We start from the raw sequence: 17530 nt of genomic DNA, 5'->3' as shown, positions 1-17530 counted from the left end.
TGAAAACTTTTTTTCACTCGAAAAAAAAAGTTCAATGAAAATAAAATTTAATTTCTTAATTAATTTAAACGAGTGCTTTCTGCAAGGAGAGCTTTAAAGGTTTGTATTTAAGAATGTTTCGTTGATGAAAGAATTTCAATTCACATACCAGAATTTCTCTCAACATCACAGTGCTTTGAATGGAATGGAATTCTAATTATTTAACGTATAATGAAACATTTTTCACTTTTATTGAAATATTTTTTTATATTTTTTTGTGAATGAAATTCTCTCTTGAATCACCTGAATAATTTGAATGGCTATTTCAAGCAGTTTACTTTATTTCTCGAATGCTTGGTGCTTGGTGTTTTTGAACAAAGGAATTCGCTTTAACAATAGAATTTATGATGTTTTCAATATTGTACAAGAGATTTTTATGTATTATTGAGGTTGCTGACCGTTGTCATGTGAATAGTGGTTAGTGAGAGAGCTTTGTTGACAATTCAGACTGAAATTGAACGTTTTGCATTTACAACTGAGAATTTTCAACTCATTTTGACAAACTTTTGACGAGTTTTTGCATCTTTTTTCGACTTTTTGCATCTTTTAACGCAATATTCACACTTTTGCATCATTATTTCTCATCGTAGCTTTAGATTTTGAAAGTAAATTGTTGTTTTGATGCTATTGTGGATCCATGTGTCCATGTCCATGTGTGTCTCGAAACCAAACCGAGTTAGTGCCACTAGAGACAGCAAAAAAGCTCCAGAAATCCGCGGTTTTGTTGCGATGACACCCATTTGTGTGTCTTGAATACACAAAATTGAGTTTTTTTGACCAGAAACTGTGAAAAGGAACTCAAATTCGACTAGAATTTCCCTAGAATCGAACCCGAGTCGTTAGGTTTAGTTGCCCGACGCTCTAACTACTCCGCTACTACTGCCTTTTTGCCGCATCATTGACTCAAACAATTTAACTCTTAAAAAGCTCGATAAATTCCACAAATTCAACAATTATACTCCAAAAATAGAGCAATGATGACATAAATTTATCAAATTGTGGATTACCATGCTGTCATTGTTGTAAATCCAAAAATTTATCGGATGTAAAATTCATTGTGGTTCCAATAAACAATTTTACTGTCCAAATGAAAAAGAGCTCAATTTATATAATTTGCCAGCCCAGAAGTGATTGGAATGTAAAGTTTGTGATGAGCTATTTCCTCTTAAATAATATAAAATAGTTCCAAAAATGACCAATAAAATTTAAAATTCTTTGTTTAAAATAGATTTAATGTAAATATCAACAAAATAGAATAAATATTCAGGACTGTAACTTCTAAGAAGCTCCTCCTACTATCCATCTTCTATTTACTCTCCATGACTTCTCCTAATATCCACAAAGAAGAACAAAACCAAAAGAAGGCAAAAAAAAACTTTTTGCTCAATTCAGCTTCCGGTCATTGCATGTCAAAACAATTTGCCTTGTTCTCATACACAATTGCATGTTCCTGATCCTCATTTTCATTCTCAACTCAATGAAAAAGTTTTTTTTTTTTTTTTTAATATTATTTTCATCTGTTCTGAATGTCACACACAGTCAAATGGTTAAGCATGTGGAAAAACTCATTATACAGATAATATTCGTTCAATATTTCGAAATATATAAAAAAAAATTCCTTTTTTGCATACTCTGGGAATGAAAATGAGTGTGAGATAGCAACAGAGAGGAAGTAGAGATGTGATGTCGCGTGATGTTGATGTCAAGAGCGCATATTGATGATTTTTAAAATTTAACGGTCTTTTTGAATTTGAAATTTTAAATGTCATCAAAGATTGGATTTCGAATAGTTCTTGACCGTTAATTTTGCAAAAAATTGACATGAAACTATGTCAAAGTTGGTATCGACTTAGATCAGCATTGACACTAGTGTGTCGATGTGTACGGTCCACCGAATGTCATGGCTTATCACTAAGGTGTGCAAGTTTTGACAGCAATGATTAAGATACATGATCCATGCACTTTCCAATCACCCAAACCGATCATCCATAACTTCCTCAAATAATTTCCCAAGTGCAAACTTTTCTATGCTCAAAAAAACTTTTTTTCATACCACGAACAGCGGACCACCAGCGAACTGTAAAGTCGAAGCAAGCAGATGTTGAACATGCCTTTCATTTGCACAAACATTATTACGCTGTCATGATGTTCCTCTACATATTATTATCTCTCATATTGGATCTATGCTCTCGATAGAGTTTATTTGGCTGAAATTCATTTTTAGCGCATTTTTGAAACTTGTTTTCAAAAACGTAGCTTAATAATGCACTTTGTTCGTTCGTTCGTTCGTTCGGCTGGAACGCGAGATCTCGAAAACTAGACATCGTAGAGAGCTCTGGTTTGTTTTAATAGCTTCGTTCTATCAAGTTATTGGGTTATCGGTCATTTAGAAGTCTCTAAACAAACGGATAAATACTATAATTAACAGTTTTTCATTTTCATTTACAACAACAACAAAAACAACAACACGTTTTTTCATTGTTTTACAGTGTTTTTCAATGTTTGTCGATGTTTTAACAGTGTTTACTGAACAATGTTTGAATTTTTTTTGACCGTTATGAGGTTTGAATTATGAAAATCCGTTAAATGATGAAATTCTTAAATTTGTGGAAGTTTTATATGGATCTTGTTTTTAAGATCTGGAAGTGACCTGGATCTTACTGGATCATGTGTTTTAGTTCTGAAAGTGAACTGGATCTTACTGGATCATGTGTTTTAGTTCTGGAAGTGACCTGGATCTTGGTTTTTAGGTCTGGAAGTGAACTGGATCTTACTGGATCTTGTGTTTTAGTTCTGAAAGTGAACTAGATCTTACTGGATCTTGTGTTTTAGTTCTGGAAGTGACTTATTAATCAATTACTGATCGCTGGGACAAAAATGCGCTTAAGTCCCTCGATCAATAACACGAGGACTTTTGTAATTTTTTTCTGTTCTTCCTGCTCTTCTGCTGTTCTTGTACAGTCGACATTGTAATATAAACATTCTGCGAATTGAGATAAAATGTATTGATACTTCATAAAAGAGAATTTTTTTTATTCCTTTTTTTGTCAAGGGGGTTGAGAGGCTTGAGAAAGGATTAAATGGTTTTTTAAATAGGAGGAGCTGATGGGTATGATGGGGTATGTGAAGGTTTTTGGAAGGGATTGTTGAGATAATGTCTATAAATTGCTTCTATTAGGGATATATCCATAACCTTGCTTGGCCAAAAATTGCTAATATGCTAAGGCTGCAGTGGGCAACCTGCAGTATGCAGTGGTTTGGCTGTGGTAGGCAATCTGCAATATCTAGTGATGGGCAATCTGCAATATGATGTGATTTGCAACCGCCATATAATTTTGGTATTGCCATGAATGCTGTGCTTTCAAACCTTATGTCTAAGAATATTTCTAACTGAGTCTCTGGTTTCTTGACATATTTGAAGATCAGTTTCTATTGATCCACTATGGACTATGAATTCCTAACAGACAGTGAGTATCATGATCGAATCACATTAGGGCTATAGTTACCAATTAAATCGGATATACAGGCTATATTGTGCTTTCCTAAACTCTTCATCGCAAGTGATGTCCTACTAGCTCTTGGCTGAATAACAAATAAGATTGTAATGAGTGGATACACCAACTCTGCCAATTTTTACAAAGAAACATGCAGCAACAATACTAAAAGACTAAAAGTCAAGGCTAGCTCCCTCAACCCAGCTCTATTCCATACCAAACCGACCAACTTAACTTAAGTTCCCCCTAACATTTATTCTCCACTTTTATTCACTTCACACACAATCGCTGTTTTGCTATTCTCATCATCATCATAATCATTCGAAGCCATACATAAGCCTAGTTTTAATCGCATGATATCGATAATCAGAAACATGTCGTGTTGTTATGAATAAAATTATGGATTCTCTCGTCTATATTTTGTACACACATACACACATACTAGTGTGTATAGCCTAATGCTTTTCGATTTCGATGGCATTGATGATCCTGACAACTGTTTATGCTTTCACAATGAACAGCTTATTTTTAATGTCTATGTATATGTGTCGATATGGAAAGCTATGATTATTATTATTCATGTGTATTGCCATAGTTGTAGTGAGAAAAAAAAATTGGGAAAATGAGGCAGAATAACTCTTAAATTGTATATCTGCACGTCTCATGAATTTTGAAAAATGCTGAAAAATATTTAATGATGATTTTTTTTCGTTCTTGGCACACTCACTTGTGTTATACAAGCAATATATATTCCAATATTATTATTTTTCCATTTTTTATGATTATCATGTCGTCGCGAATTTTGTTAAAGCATAGAGGAACGGAAAGGAGCAGAAAGCAAAGTCAAATCTCGTTCATTATGATTTTTATCTCCTTTTTTTTGCTTGCTTGCAAAGCATGATGACTTTAATAAACATTTATGTTGAAGTCGGAAACAGTCGTGCCTTGTGTGCTTCATTGCACTTTTTCATTATCTTACTTTAGTTTGTTGAGGATTTTATTTTTTTTTTTTTCACATAGTAGAAAGAAAAAAGCTTGTTAGTGCAACGGAATGGCTTATTGTGAATGTTGTTTAAAATATGATTGATAAAAAGCTTCTTTTCTGTTACTTAGAAGTGAAGCTTAATAAAGGAAGAATAGTGATTTTTGACATGGGATGTCAGGAGCGTGCTTAGGAGAATGAGGGTAAGGTTTGACTAGCCATCCCTAACTATTGGCATAAATAAGCTTCTGCTGGCCAAAGAATCGACTGCTTTGATATCTGTTATGGTCTAACTGCGATCAACTTGCTATTTATGCTATAATTTAAGCGTCACCTAGATTTGACTTTAAGTCTAACTGAGATAAACTTGCTATTTTTGGTATATTTAAAAAAACACCTAAATTAGTCTGTATTTCACCTTAAAGGCAACTTACTTAGTTCGTTGGTCGTACAGATCGATTGTGATCCATTACCTCCAACAGGAGTTTCCTGAAGCTGGCTTTATCGCTGACCTCCACATGCCAAATTCCAATAACAAGTGCAATACTATCTTTATCGACAGTATCCTTCCACCAGCTTTTTTACCGTCCAGAAAGTCAGCTTTGAAGACCTTACAAGCAAAGAGACCACTTTTAGGCACCTTAATGGTCTCGGTTCCTATCTCTGTCTCAGTTTCGGTCTTTATAATGATCTCGGTCCCTGTCTCTCCCTCGGTTGTTTTCTCTGTTTCAGTCACTGTGTCTGTGTCAGTCACTGTCTCTGTTCTAGTCACTGTCTTTGTCTGAGTCCCTATCTCGCCTCGATCCAATTCTCAGTAAAAGAAAGCAAACTCTTTGCTTCTGGCTTTTGCAATCTTTCTGCCTGACAACCATCTTTGGTACCACGTATCACTGAGGCTTTCTTGGAACATGAGACCACTTCGGTAACTTAAAGCGGTCTCTTTACCTGCTAGGGTCAGTGGTATGTTACGTTGCATCCATTAGGGAAGCCAGGCATGAAAGCTTCCCAGCCCAGAAGCTTTCACTTCAAAAAATCCAAATTTTACGCAACACTAAAACTCATAAAAATCATGAACTTTGCCGTATCACAATTTCTCATGTGTATTCAACAACAATTGAGTATGACGAGAAATTGGTGTGAAGTCTACACGCAGATACGATGAAGAAAGTACAACACACACAAATGAATTAAAGTGGAAATTGTTCTACCGCGCGCGTTATATGATGATGAAAATTGTTGATGAAACAACAAAGCCATTTATACTGTCACTAACAATTTCATCATACAAACTTCAAGTGCTATTGAGTGCCGTTGAAAGTAAGCGACTTGCTATTCATCCACGATGATGATAGAACACAACAAAAAATACTGTCAGTGAATATATATTTTTTTCAGCATGTTGTGACATCGAAAAGCGTTTTTATATCTTCATCATCATCATCACGATGATTATAGTAGCATATATCATATAAACAGAAAGTATTCAAAACGTTAATGCTGTTGAATGATAGAAATTCAATAGTAAGATTTTGAATGGTGCATTTAGATGAGAAATGTGTGGTAGCTTGAGGATAATGAGGTGATGCAATGGTAGTGATTAATTGTTTGTGGGTTATAAGGAATTAAGGTTTCGTTCGCTTATTATGTAACGTTCTTGGTGGATGTGGGAGGGGATATAAGGTTCTAAAACTGGACTGCAATAATATTTGATTCAATGATATAAGAAGGAACTAAGGTGAAAAAAGCTTGATATTAGTTTAGAAGTTCTCGAGGTCTCTAAGACTAAGACAGAGACAGGTACCGGGAATAAGACAGAGACAGAAACACGTACTTAGACTGAGACAGATATCGAGACTGAGGCAGGGACTGAGACAGAAACATAAACTGAGACAGAGACAGGAACCGAGATCGAGACTTGAGAATTGGATTAAGATTGAGAAACAGACTAAGACAGAATCAGATACCGAGACCGAGAAACCGAATAAGACAAAGACAGGAACTGAGATAAAAACAGGAACCAAGTTAAAGACATTGCCTTAGATCGAGTTAGATACCGAAACCGAGATAGCGAATAAGACAGAAAGAGGTACTGAGACAGAAACAGGAACCAAGTTGATGACAGAGACCAAAATTGAGTTAGAGACCGAGATCGAGATTAAGACAGAGACATAAACCGAGATCAAGAAGCAAAGGGAATCCTTCGAAGTCTCAGTCTCGATTTCGGTCTCAAGAACCTAACGAGAGCCAATTTATCAATCTAGTCGATTTTAAATCAAACACTGCATTAATTAGTATCATACCGACTAAATTGAGTATGTAATACATAAAATCTGATTTAAAAACCGTACCAAATAGACCAATAAATCCATCAATCAACCACAAAATCTCTTTTCATAATAAATTGCACGAAACTTCAACACCACAAAATTATATACAACAATAACTATACAATGATCTCACTCTATCATCAACTCAGACATTGTAATAATTTCCGTACGAATGCTTGACAATTTTCAACATTATTTATTTACCAATAACTCATAATTGAGAATGATGACTCAATGTCACGTTCTCATCACCAATTTTCTTTACATTTAATTCTTATTGTTATCATTTCTTTCTTTTTTTTCATTTCAGATATATCAGTGGGATTGCGTGATGTTCGTGTCACCATTCCAACAGCCATAAAGCGAGGTGATAACGCTCTATTAATTTGTAATTATGATATGGAAGGAGATTCACTGTATTCGATAAAATGGTATAAAGGCAAACGTGAATTTTATCGTTACACACCGAAGGAACCACAATCCATAAAAACATTTCCCGTGGCTGGCATAAATGTCGAGGTAAAACGCAATGATGTGTAATGAATGCCCGAGAGCACATGCACATCATGTATATACTTTTTTTCCCTTATATCTCCTCTTTTTTTTTGTGTGTGATTCAGTTAGCCGTTGCTACATACATATGGTGTACATGATATAATGACTTTTTCATATCTCGTAATCTCTCATTCTTTATTTTTTCACAGACTAGTTTATCGAATGCATCACAAGTCGTAATAACAGAAGTAGATACAATCATTTCGGGAAAATTCTCATGTGAAGGTATGCCGAGGAGTTTTGGTAGATTTACGATTAAATGAAGGCGCAATTTTTTTTAAAATTGAATCTTTTTTTTACATTTCGTTGAATATTTATGGAGAGATGTTTATAAAGTTTATGATAGGTGATGTGAATTTGTTGGAATTTTTTAATGCTTCGATGGTTTAGATTTATGATTTTTTATGGAATTTGTACGAAAAGTTTGGAAGTTTAGTCGAAATAACTGTAATTGTGAGAATTTAAATTGTACAAGCAACTGAAAATTAAGCTTGAAGTCGACATGACTAAAGTTATGTCTGGAAACGTGATTTAAAATAGAATTCTAAGTAGAGATGAGAATGCAATCTGCTCTTAAATTGTGGGACAATGTTTCAAAACACTGTCACAGAAATTGATATCTACAAGAGATTTTAAACGGGTAAATGGATTGGTAAAGCCTGCGCACACGTATTGTAAGTAGGTACAATGCAAAGTACATCAGTACATCAGGTCTTAAGACGTACTAGTGAATTTGTAATGAAGTGCAGCAAGATCTGTGGTTTGGATTTCACTGAAAAGCTGTAGGTCTCAAGGATGTGATACAATAAATTATTAATCGTAGTGTCTCCAGGTAATTAGTCTGGACTTTCGAACGTTACGGGATAAAATTTAAATTTCCATATAAAATGTGTATAAATTCGATTCGATTTAGAAGAATCGAATAATAATTTACATAAGAACCAACAGAACATAGCAAGGACTAAGTATAATCTATCCCAAAACATCTATATGTTGGATATATCCAACCAACTATCAACTCTACTCACAGCAAAGAGCTCCAGAAAAATCTCTAGAAAAACTTAATATATCCCCGAACTTAATAAATTTTCCTCAACATTCTCAACTCCATAACTCATAAATTCCTATCAACAAAATATCCGCTTTCCAGATTTTTTTTTTTACACAAAATTGCTTCAATAACAAGAACAAAATCTCATCCCACATGTTATTTATTTGTAGTACTGTAACTAAATCAATATACATCGTGCCACAATTTATTAAATTTTTCTTCCTCTTTTTTTTCGAAGCTCGACAGCATAAGAATAGGAAGCAAAGAAATTCCAATAACATCTCGCATAAATTTTTTTTTTCATCTCCTCATTCCTTAAATTTATTTAATATTTTTTCATCGCATATATGAAAAATTTATTTCAAATTTTCCACATATATATTTATATTTATAATACATAGTATCTGCCGATGCTCCACATTTCAATACCATGATCGTTTCTGGCGACATGCAAGTTGTCGGTAAGTTGAAGTCATTGAAATGGAAAAAAGCAATTTTTTTTTGCTCCTCATATTTGCTTAACGCTATTTTTCCGCATTTAATTTTATTGATTTTCAATCATTCATCTCTTTCTCGGCTTTTCACTTCCTTTTTTCGTCTTGAGACACTTTTTTTCTCTTTCTGGATGATATAAATAAATATAATTTCTATTCTTAAGCGTTTTCATCATTATTGAGTGAATGAAGACATTTGTCGGATACACATATTGACCTGATATTTCAACTATACGATGTGATTTGATAGACAAATTTGTTCATGCGTTTGTACTGTCGTACATTATAGAAATTAGTTTATATGCTTGTCAATAATATCTTGCTAATCTTGTGTCAATCGACATTAGGATTATCAACTGGATAGACTTGTCTAATTTTAGATGAAATTGATTGCTGATATCATTTGCGAATGCTTTTCTGTCTGTAGATTTGTAAGGGATATATTCTATAAAGTTGAATGACATCATGTGATGAAATGTCGCATTTAAGTATGAAATATGGGAAGCAATTCAAGTGAATCAATATAATTGTGATTTATAGCTGCTTTAAATTTACAATTCTTGAATCTGACTATCGATTTTCTAATAAAAGAAATTTGGCGCAGTTCCTACATATGCTTTAAAATTAACTCAAGCCAAAAAGCTTGAAGTTGTCATGAATTTTGGATAATTTAGAGCCTTGAAGGGTAACTTGTGTGCCATGGCACACTGATGTGTCGCTCAATTCTTCAGTCAATGCCATGAACCTCATGCAGTATACGATTTCGATCGGCACCAAAGTTTGCCGTTGCACAGAAAAAGGTTGTCTACCCAGTGGTAGATTCTAGAAACAACATGACTCAACATTTCAATTAAATCAGACTATTGGCTTCCAGTTTTGGCTCATAAATCACATATTTACACAGATTTATCTGTTAGAAGCAACCTCAAGACACTTTCATGTCATTTTGGAGTCTACATGGCAATGTGACGCTGTCCTAGCGTCTATATGGTGTGGATAGGGCCATCTTCATTGTTGGATGCCATCAATGAATAGTCCAGTAGTAGCTTCTACACTTTTTAACTTTGTAGCCGTAAATTTGAGTTTGAATTCCTTATTTCATGAAGAACAGACAAAGCACATGATAGAGCAACACCTCTTTGGTACCTAAAAATGTTCTCTTTGTCAGAGTCACCTTCTGCATTGCTTGTATTAATGCAATAAATGATTTACATAATCCAAGGATATTTTAGGATCACTTTCATCAAAATTCCTTCTTAAAATACCAAAAAAACGCTAACTTCATCCTCCTCGTATCATCCTCAAACTTCTTTCTGGAGATAACACAAATTGTCACTTTAATCCAATCGAAAAATGTTCGAACAGAATTTTGTTATTTCACTCAATGTTGGTGTTGATCTGCTTTTTTTTTCTCTCGTATTTATAGCATTAAATATGTTCCAATTTGATGATTCTAGACTCTGTTCCATGGCGATAGACAATTTTATGTTCTACTTATTTTTGATGAATTGAGAAAGTGAATGATAAATTAATTTATTACATTTAATGGCTAAACTTATAAAAATGCGGGTAAATGAGAGCAAGCCAATCTGTTTCACATTTTTTATAGCTTTTTCCATCTCAAATTACATTGGCTCTTCTTTTATTTTTTGTGGATATAAATAATAACCTCCCACAATCTATTTACAGAAATTCCTGAAGCGAAGCCATTTATTGACGGTATCATGGCAAGGTATAGACCCGGCGATGAGCTGAGAGGAAATTGTAGTAGTCAATTTTCAAAACCAGCTGCTAATCTTACGTGGATGGTGAACGATCTTCCGGTTAGTATGAAAAAAAATATATAAAAATTGAATTAAGGGATGTAAATTATTTTTGTGCTGTAGGCGGATGATGAAACAGAATTTAGATTAAGGCAAATGGATGAAATTCGAGGATGTCGTCTAGACACGATGTTTTTGATATTTGAAGCTTTTATCGGAATACCTTTGAGAAAATGAAGTCAATTTTAATTAAATTTAATGATTTAAGGATGAAAATGTCGAAAAAATTACTGAAAATATGCTTTGAAGCTTGGTTTTGTTATCAAGGTTTAGCAGCTGCTGTTGAAATATATGAAATTTAGCTTCATAATGTCTTAAAAATTGATAAAAATGTTAAATGTAATTGAATTCGAAACGTAAACAAACAGAGCTTTTTGCATCAATTGACGCTAAAATGATGCAAAAAATTTGAATTTTTTATATTCGTTAGATCGAAATTCATAGAAATTACCATAAAACTCCAACTTAAAGCAACAAAATTGAAAAAAAATCACAATCTAAAGAAAATGAACCCTAAAATTAAGTTACTCCTTACCGCAGTACATCCATCATCTCCAACAATAACTATTTCCACTCGATCTAATGCAAATTAATGTTTCAAATGCTTCAACGCTCTATTCATAATCGATGTTCATTTTAGAGGGTATGACCAATCTCTATTTTTTTCTCGGGCACTGCTTCTTTTTATTCATCCGCATTCAATAATCGAAACTTTGGAACATGAATATTTGAAGGAGTTTTATGTACTTTTTTTTTATCTTCTCGATTATGTTCAGTTCTAGTTCTATGCATGTGCTGCAACCATATCGAATCGTAGGGGAAAAGAGTCGAGTTCTCATCATTGAAAATGTTTGAATAAACTTCCATTCTGGCAAGCTTTTCATATCGAGATTGAATAGAGATCTACTACCTTCAATATATCATCATTCTAATGCAGTTTTCATGTTTACTTAAGCATCGCTTTATTTTTTTACATTACATTCTCTCTCTCTCTCTTTTTTTTTCAATACCATAAACCATAAATTGATGATGATTTTATTTACGTTGCAATTTAAGTGAATGATATACATTTAAGTGAAGCCCTTAAAATAGATTTTTTTTTTATATTTTCACTCTCTTTTATGTCTTTTACCACCTCCCACTTTCAATTTACTTGATTTACTTGCTTTAATGCTGTGAAAAGCTTTTTGTTGTCTGGTGAATAAAAAAAATTTTTTTTTTTGAAGGTTGAATGCAGTGTTGCTATATGAATTGTATGGATGTGACTATATTGACAGTTGTTTAGTGCGTCCTACGCTTAATATTGCTAGGTGGGATTTGTTCTTAGTCTTTCTTAGAAATTATACTTAACCAGAATGGAGCACGATTCGATTAATCGAGTTCAATCAATCTGACATTAAGCTTTGTACTTTCACTTCAGTCACACACATAACTCTCGCAAGAGTCGGCTTAAAAAACCTAATCAACTTATGCGGGAAGTAAAATTCTGCCATGATGTCCCATAGCCGTGCCCAATCGATTGAAAAACAATACAGAGATAATGAGTTTTAACCCTCATCTTGTAACTCTTCTGAAAAATTCACCTGATGTTGAATATTTGATCCGAAATCGATGGCTGTCACCTAAAGATGCGTAGAAACTTATGATTACTTCCTTAAAAAATCCCAAAGTTCTAATGAAATTCCCGAGCAAAATGCAAGAATTTTCTATTTTAATGCAAATTTGTATCTGATTTTCAGGATTTTTGAGATTATTTGGGATTAATTCTGAGTTTCCATGGCTTGGATAAGTTTAAGTAATCAGTTCATTATTACCGACATTTGAAAAGATCATAAGATTGTCCTGATCTGAGTTTAAAGTCAGAAACCCAAAACCAATCAAAGCCACTCTGGTTATTCAGGAATAATAAAGAAATCTTGATGCAAATACCGATGCTGACATTGAAAACCCCTTATCAGAATTAAGATATTTAAAATCACATACATGTAACTCACACCTCTCATTAAACATCACCTCTGATCACATAAAACTGATTGAAAATTTAATTTCTAATTTTATGGCTTTCTCTGCATTTTTTATCCAAATTGTGATTTCTTCATCTCATTTTTAATGTGCCGACACAAAATTTCTGAATCCATACATAAATTCTCTCCTTAAATCTCATGAATCAACACAAAAACTCACTTATTCAACATTTATATTTCGCCATAAGCTCAAAACCTTCTCAATAGCTCACACCCTTAAACACATCCATTCACTTTTATTTCATTCGATTTCAAACAAATCTACACAAACATCGATGATGTGCAATTTGCACAAATAAGTCTTCACATTTTTTTTTTTTTATCAAAATAATGGATATGGATATATGAATTGTATTGAATGAGTTGAGTTGAGTGAAAGCTTCTCACAATTGTTATCTCAATCCGATTCAATTTGATATTTTTTTTTTCTTTCTCTTCTCTCCTACTCTCAATTCAATTCTTTATTATCATTTTTCAACTTATTTTTATATGTACTTATTTTCTATTTCTTCTTCATCTTTTTTGAAGATTGGTGAATTTGTGTGAGAGGGTTGGAGGGTGAGATGAGAGATAGAGCGCATTTTTTGAATTTGTGTAGGATTTTGTTGGATGGTTTAATAATATTAAGACGTCATATTAATGAAATTATAGGTTCTAGGTAGCGTTGGGCCAAATTGTATTCGAATATAAATCCAACCCTTGTTTCAGGTATGATATCAAGTAAATTCATACGCTGGTTCTAAAACATATTTTCAATTCTCTCAGCTCCTCTTTATCAACCTAAGGCATAACTTTAGAATCAGCTGAGTTATTTATAATAAGCTCATTACAAACCAATTTGTAGTACCCAGAATCTGAGTTCCATCATTTTATTCTATTTTTAGTTTCTATTTAATTCTCTCATTCACTTTATTAAATTAAAATTAAAAAGAGTCGGTTGGTGGACACTGTAGGTGTTCGAGACCTTCTTACTTCTTGGATTCTATAGAAGAAAACACACTTTCCCACACGGTTCAAGACCGAGTGGGATTCGATCCACCAACACTCTCTTTATTATATGTCAATGTGCTGTGACTTACTGAACTATAAGAAATTTTTAAAATGCGTGGCACAAAACAAACTGAAACTCAAGGTGACGAAAAATGAGGTGACAAAATTGACATAAGTGGCAAAAATAACGAAAATGACCACACAAAAAATGACAAATTTTACCACGTGAGCTGTGTGCTCCCTGTTAAGCCTTCTTTATGCAGTGCTCATTACAGTTCTCTTATTGTTGTATTGAACCAAGATGCCCTAGATACCGTAAGATATTCATTGAGCATTTGCTTGTATGTTGAGATGGAAAGCCTTTTGTTGTAGCCTTAGCGCCACTTAGGAGCATGGTTACAGTAAGTAAGCAATGCTTGTATGTTAGGGCTGTAAATCCAATACTAATCACCAACCAACAACTACAAATTGATTCCCTTCAAAAATTCTCACAAAACTTCACAAACTTCTCTCAATCACCATTCAACATCACTTACAAATAATCCCAATGATCTATGAAAAAAAAATCTATTGTTTTTCGAACAAAAACAGAACAAAACAACAAGTAATATTTTCTTTAATATCCCCACTTCACATAACAAACTGTTCTCAATATCACATATCATTCAACAAATTTGTTTCTCAAGCTAAATACGACTAGATGAATGAGAAGCAATTGAATGAAGAACAAATTTTCAATAGATTTCGAAGTTGATTCTAATGGAAAAAAACAAAACTGAACACAATCGAGCGAGGAAAAATTTTCGAAATGAGGAATAAAGGAAGATTATAGCATACGAGGAAGAATAAGAAAATTTTACGTCTTTAGTTAAAATTATTTTTTATTATGATGAAACATAAAATTAAAATTTTTCTTTCATCTTCGTGTTTGATGAAATTTTACATTTTTAGAGCGGAAATTTTTCCACGTCGATTATGAATATAAATATTGAGTGGGTCAGGGTAATTGATTCATAAAAGCTCCTTCGTGCCAATTTTTTTAACAGCGAGAAAAAAGGTGAAAAAATTTTTATGAACCTTAACGTAAATTTTATGGAAATTTTTTTCTACGTAAATTAATGATTGTTAGTCAGTGTTGTTGTTTAAGTGTTTGTGTCTGGATGTGAATTTGGAGGTCTAATCAGAGAAAATATACAAATTTGAGTCCGGCAATATCTTGTCTTTCGGGTAATGTCAAATTTTAAACATCAGGACTGGTTTGAAGGAAAAATCAATGGGTCTATTCGTTGACCTCCCTTAGGCGTCTTTTAAACCTGGCTCCATCATCGGCAACCGTCGGCAAATTACCGATACCAAATGACATACTATCTCTATCAATAACATCATGGAAAGAATGAGTTATAGGACCTTCCACGCGTTCTTTGTCGCTTGATACACTCACGAGTATCACAAAATTATACTCGAGATATCGTCTAAGGTGGCAACTAGCAAATTTTGCTATAATTAGACAATTTGCTCCTTTTTTGTTACAATACTATGGACATATGATTAGCCTTAAGTAGACAATCTGAGATAAACAACATTAATTTGATCCAGACCACTCAATTGACAGGCTTTAGCATACATTGCAAAATAAGGATAAAATCCTCTTTTGTGTCACGAACTCACGATGCCTCAATCGGTATTTTCGTATTTAATGTCCCAATACACTAGGCTACTGCGTGGCTGACTCTCAATAACCCAAAATTAGCCTTAAAATATAATTAACACAATCCTCAATTATATTTAGCATACCCAGACATTTCCAGCCAACACTGCCTGCTTACTACAAAATTCATGGATGAAAGATTTTTTATAATAAAATTGATTCATCGCTTGTTCTTTCATGCTTTAAATTTTGATCATGCCAGTCAGGTTAATGTCAAGGTGCGAAAGCATTTTCACGAAGCTTTAAGAGAAAGTTTTGGTTGTAAATAAACAAACTTTTTTTCGTTACAATTCACGAGATCTTAATTATATTACAAACTTTTTGGCGTGCCTTAACAAATTTTTTTTAAAGCTGTACCAAAAATTTCACCTTTGAAGTTGAAAAAACGCACCGTAATTAATAAAAAATCTTGCTCAAATATTCAACAAACCTCAGAAAAAAGTCAAATCCCTCGGAGCTGTTCCTCACTCTTTAAAGTCGATCAATGTTTTTTTAAGAAAAGACAATCCGAAATTGAAGGCGTTGAAGGAGATAGAAAAAGTTTTTTAATTAAATATTCAATGCTACATCTTTCAAAAAAAAATGTAATTTTCCTCTCATTCTTGTCTGATGTAGTTGACTTGTTCTTTGCGTCTTGTCTGTGTGAAAAGTAAAGGAATGCTATGAGAAATGATATGAAGAATGATTTTGAAAAGTGGATACAACGTGAAATGATATTTGTGATGATATGAAAAAATTTATTTATTTTAAGAAGAAAAATGTGTTGATGGAGATAAGTCTTGATGACTTGCAGGATGTGATGGTTTTTTGGGAAATATTTGAGCATTTTTGGATGAATGAAATTGCGTGAGGTTATTTGAGGATTTTTCTTGGGTAATTTTTAATTGTTGAAGATAGGATTGGAAGCTTTGGATTGAATTCCTGGGTTAATGAAGGATTTCAGAAGGTTGAAAGAAAGGATTGAATCAAAAAATGGAATTTTGGTTTGGAAATCGAAGATTTTAGAATTTTTCATATGAAATACACTTGATGCGTATGCATATATGCTACACAGCCTCCTTTCAAGAATTATTTAGCAGCCCAGTGCTCTTTTTGCATCTACAAAACTCCAAAATCTAACAAAACTAATATATCTCCAAAAATATTCAGCAATTTCTCACTCATATCACAGCCATCCAGTCTGACAATCTACAAAACATAAATTCCACTTCTCGCCAACCTCAAAACTTACACTTTAAAAATCATCAAAAAAAAGTTTCATAGCAAAAATTTTCATGCTGAATGAGAAACAAAAAAAGAGATTTTTTTTTTGCATGCAAAATGTCTCAAATGTACTCTACATTACACCTTATCCTACAAGCACTTCTGATTCACTTTCCTTCCGCGTATTGTTCCGAAATGAAATGAAATTAAATTGCAGAGAAATTTATATTTTCCTGCTTTTTTGCATATTTTTGAAAAAAAGAGAAAAAAAATTCTTTTCTGCTCATAAAATTTATGAGCTTTTTTTTCTAGTTAAAATAATTCTCAAGGTTTTCTTTTCTTTTCCCGAAAAAAAGAAAGAATAATGGCAAGAACACACAAGAAATGGAACAAAAGGAGAAAGAGAAAAGAAAAAAAACTTGAAGATGAATTTAATTAAAGAAATTCTGAGCGTTGAATTTCATTTGATTTATGGGAAATTTTGCAATAAGAGCTTAAAAAGAAGAAGTAAAAAAAATCAAAAACTTTTCTCATAATTTAATCAATCACCATAAATGAATGGAAATGAATGAATGATTTAAGGAATGTTTTTTAAAGTTTTACTTTTTTTTTAAGAGGAAAAAGATTTTTTCATCTTTGAATAGTTTATGAGAATTTTCGTTTTTAAGCCGTTGTTGAGGTTAATATTGAGGTATTTCCCGAGCAGCAGTGTTGTGGTTCAGCATTTCTCAGTTGGGCTTTTAAAATTTTTTTTTCAAATTTCCCAGCAATCTCTGACCTGATGCTTGATAAATCGAGTGATTTCCACCTGATCGACCTTTAATTGGCTACCATGAATAT

The 17530-nt window shown here is 33.0% G+C and overlaps 1 protein-coding gene across 1 annotated transcript in view; it reads left to right on the top strand.

Annotated features, from left to right (window-relative positions):
- Window positions 1–17530, top strand: part of beat-Ib (beaten path Ib) — a 100410-nt gene that overhangs the window by 68490 nt on the left and 14390 nt on the right. The window contains exons 3-6 of the mRNA XM_070636292.1: window positions 7153–7361; window positions 7547–7622; window positions 8850–8909; window positions 10632–10765. Coding sequence (XP_070492393.1) covers window positions 7153–7361; window positions 7547–7622; window positions 8850–8909; window positions 10632–10765 — 479 coding nt within the window. The remainder of the gene's footprint in view (window positions 1–7152; window positions 7362–7546; window positions 7623–8849; window positions 8910–10631; window positions 10766–17530) is intronic.

Source organism: Chironomus tepperi, unplaced genomic scaffold, assembly GCF_022539635.2.
Source record: "Chironomus tepperi strain 1889 unplaced genomic scaffold, CSIRO-AGI_Ctep_v1 contig_123, whole genome shotgun sequence".
Taxonomy (NCBI): domain Eukaryota; kingdom Metazoa; phylum Arthropoda; class Insecta; order Diptera; family Chironomidae; genus Chironomus; species Chironomus tepperi.
The sequence above is the reverse complement of the archived record's forward strand: the minus strand, read 5'-3'. Positions and strand labels throughout refer to the sequence as shown.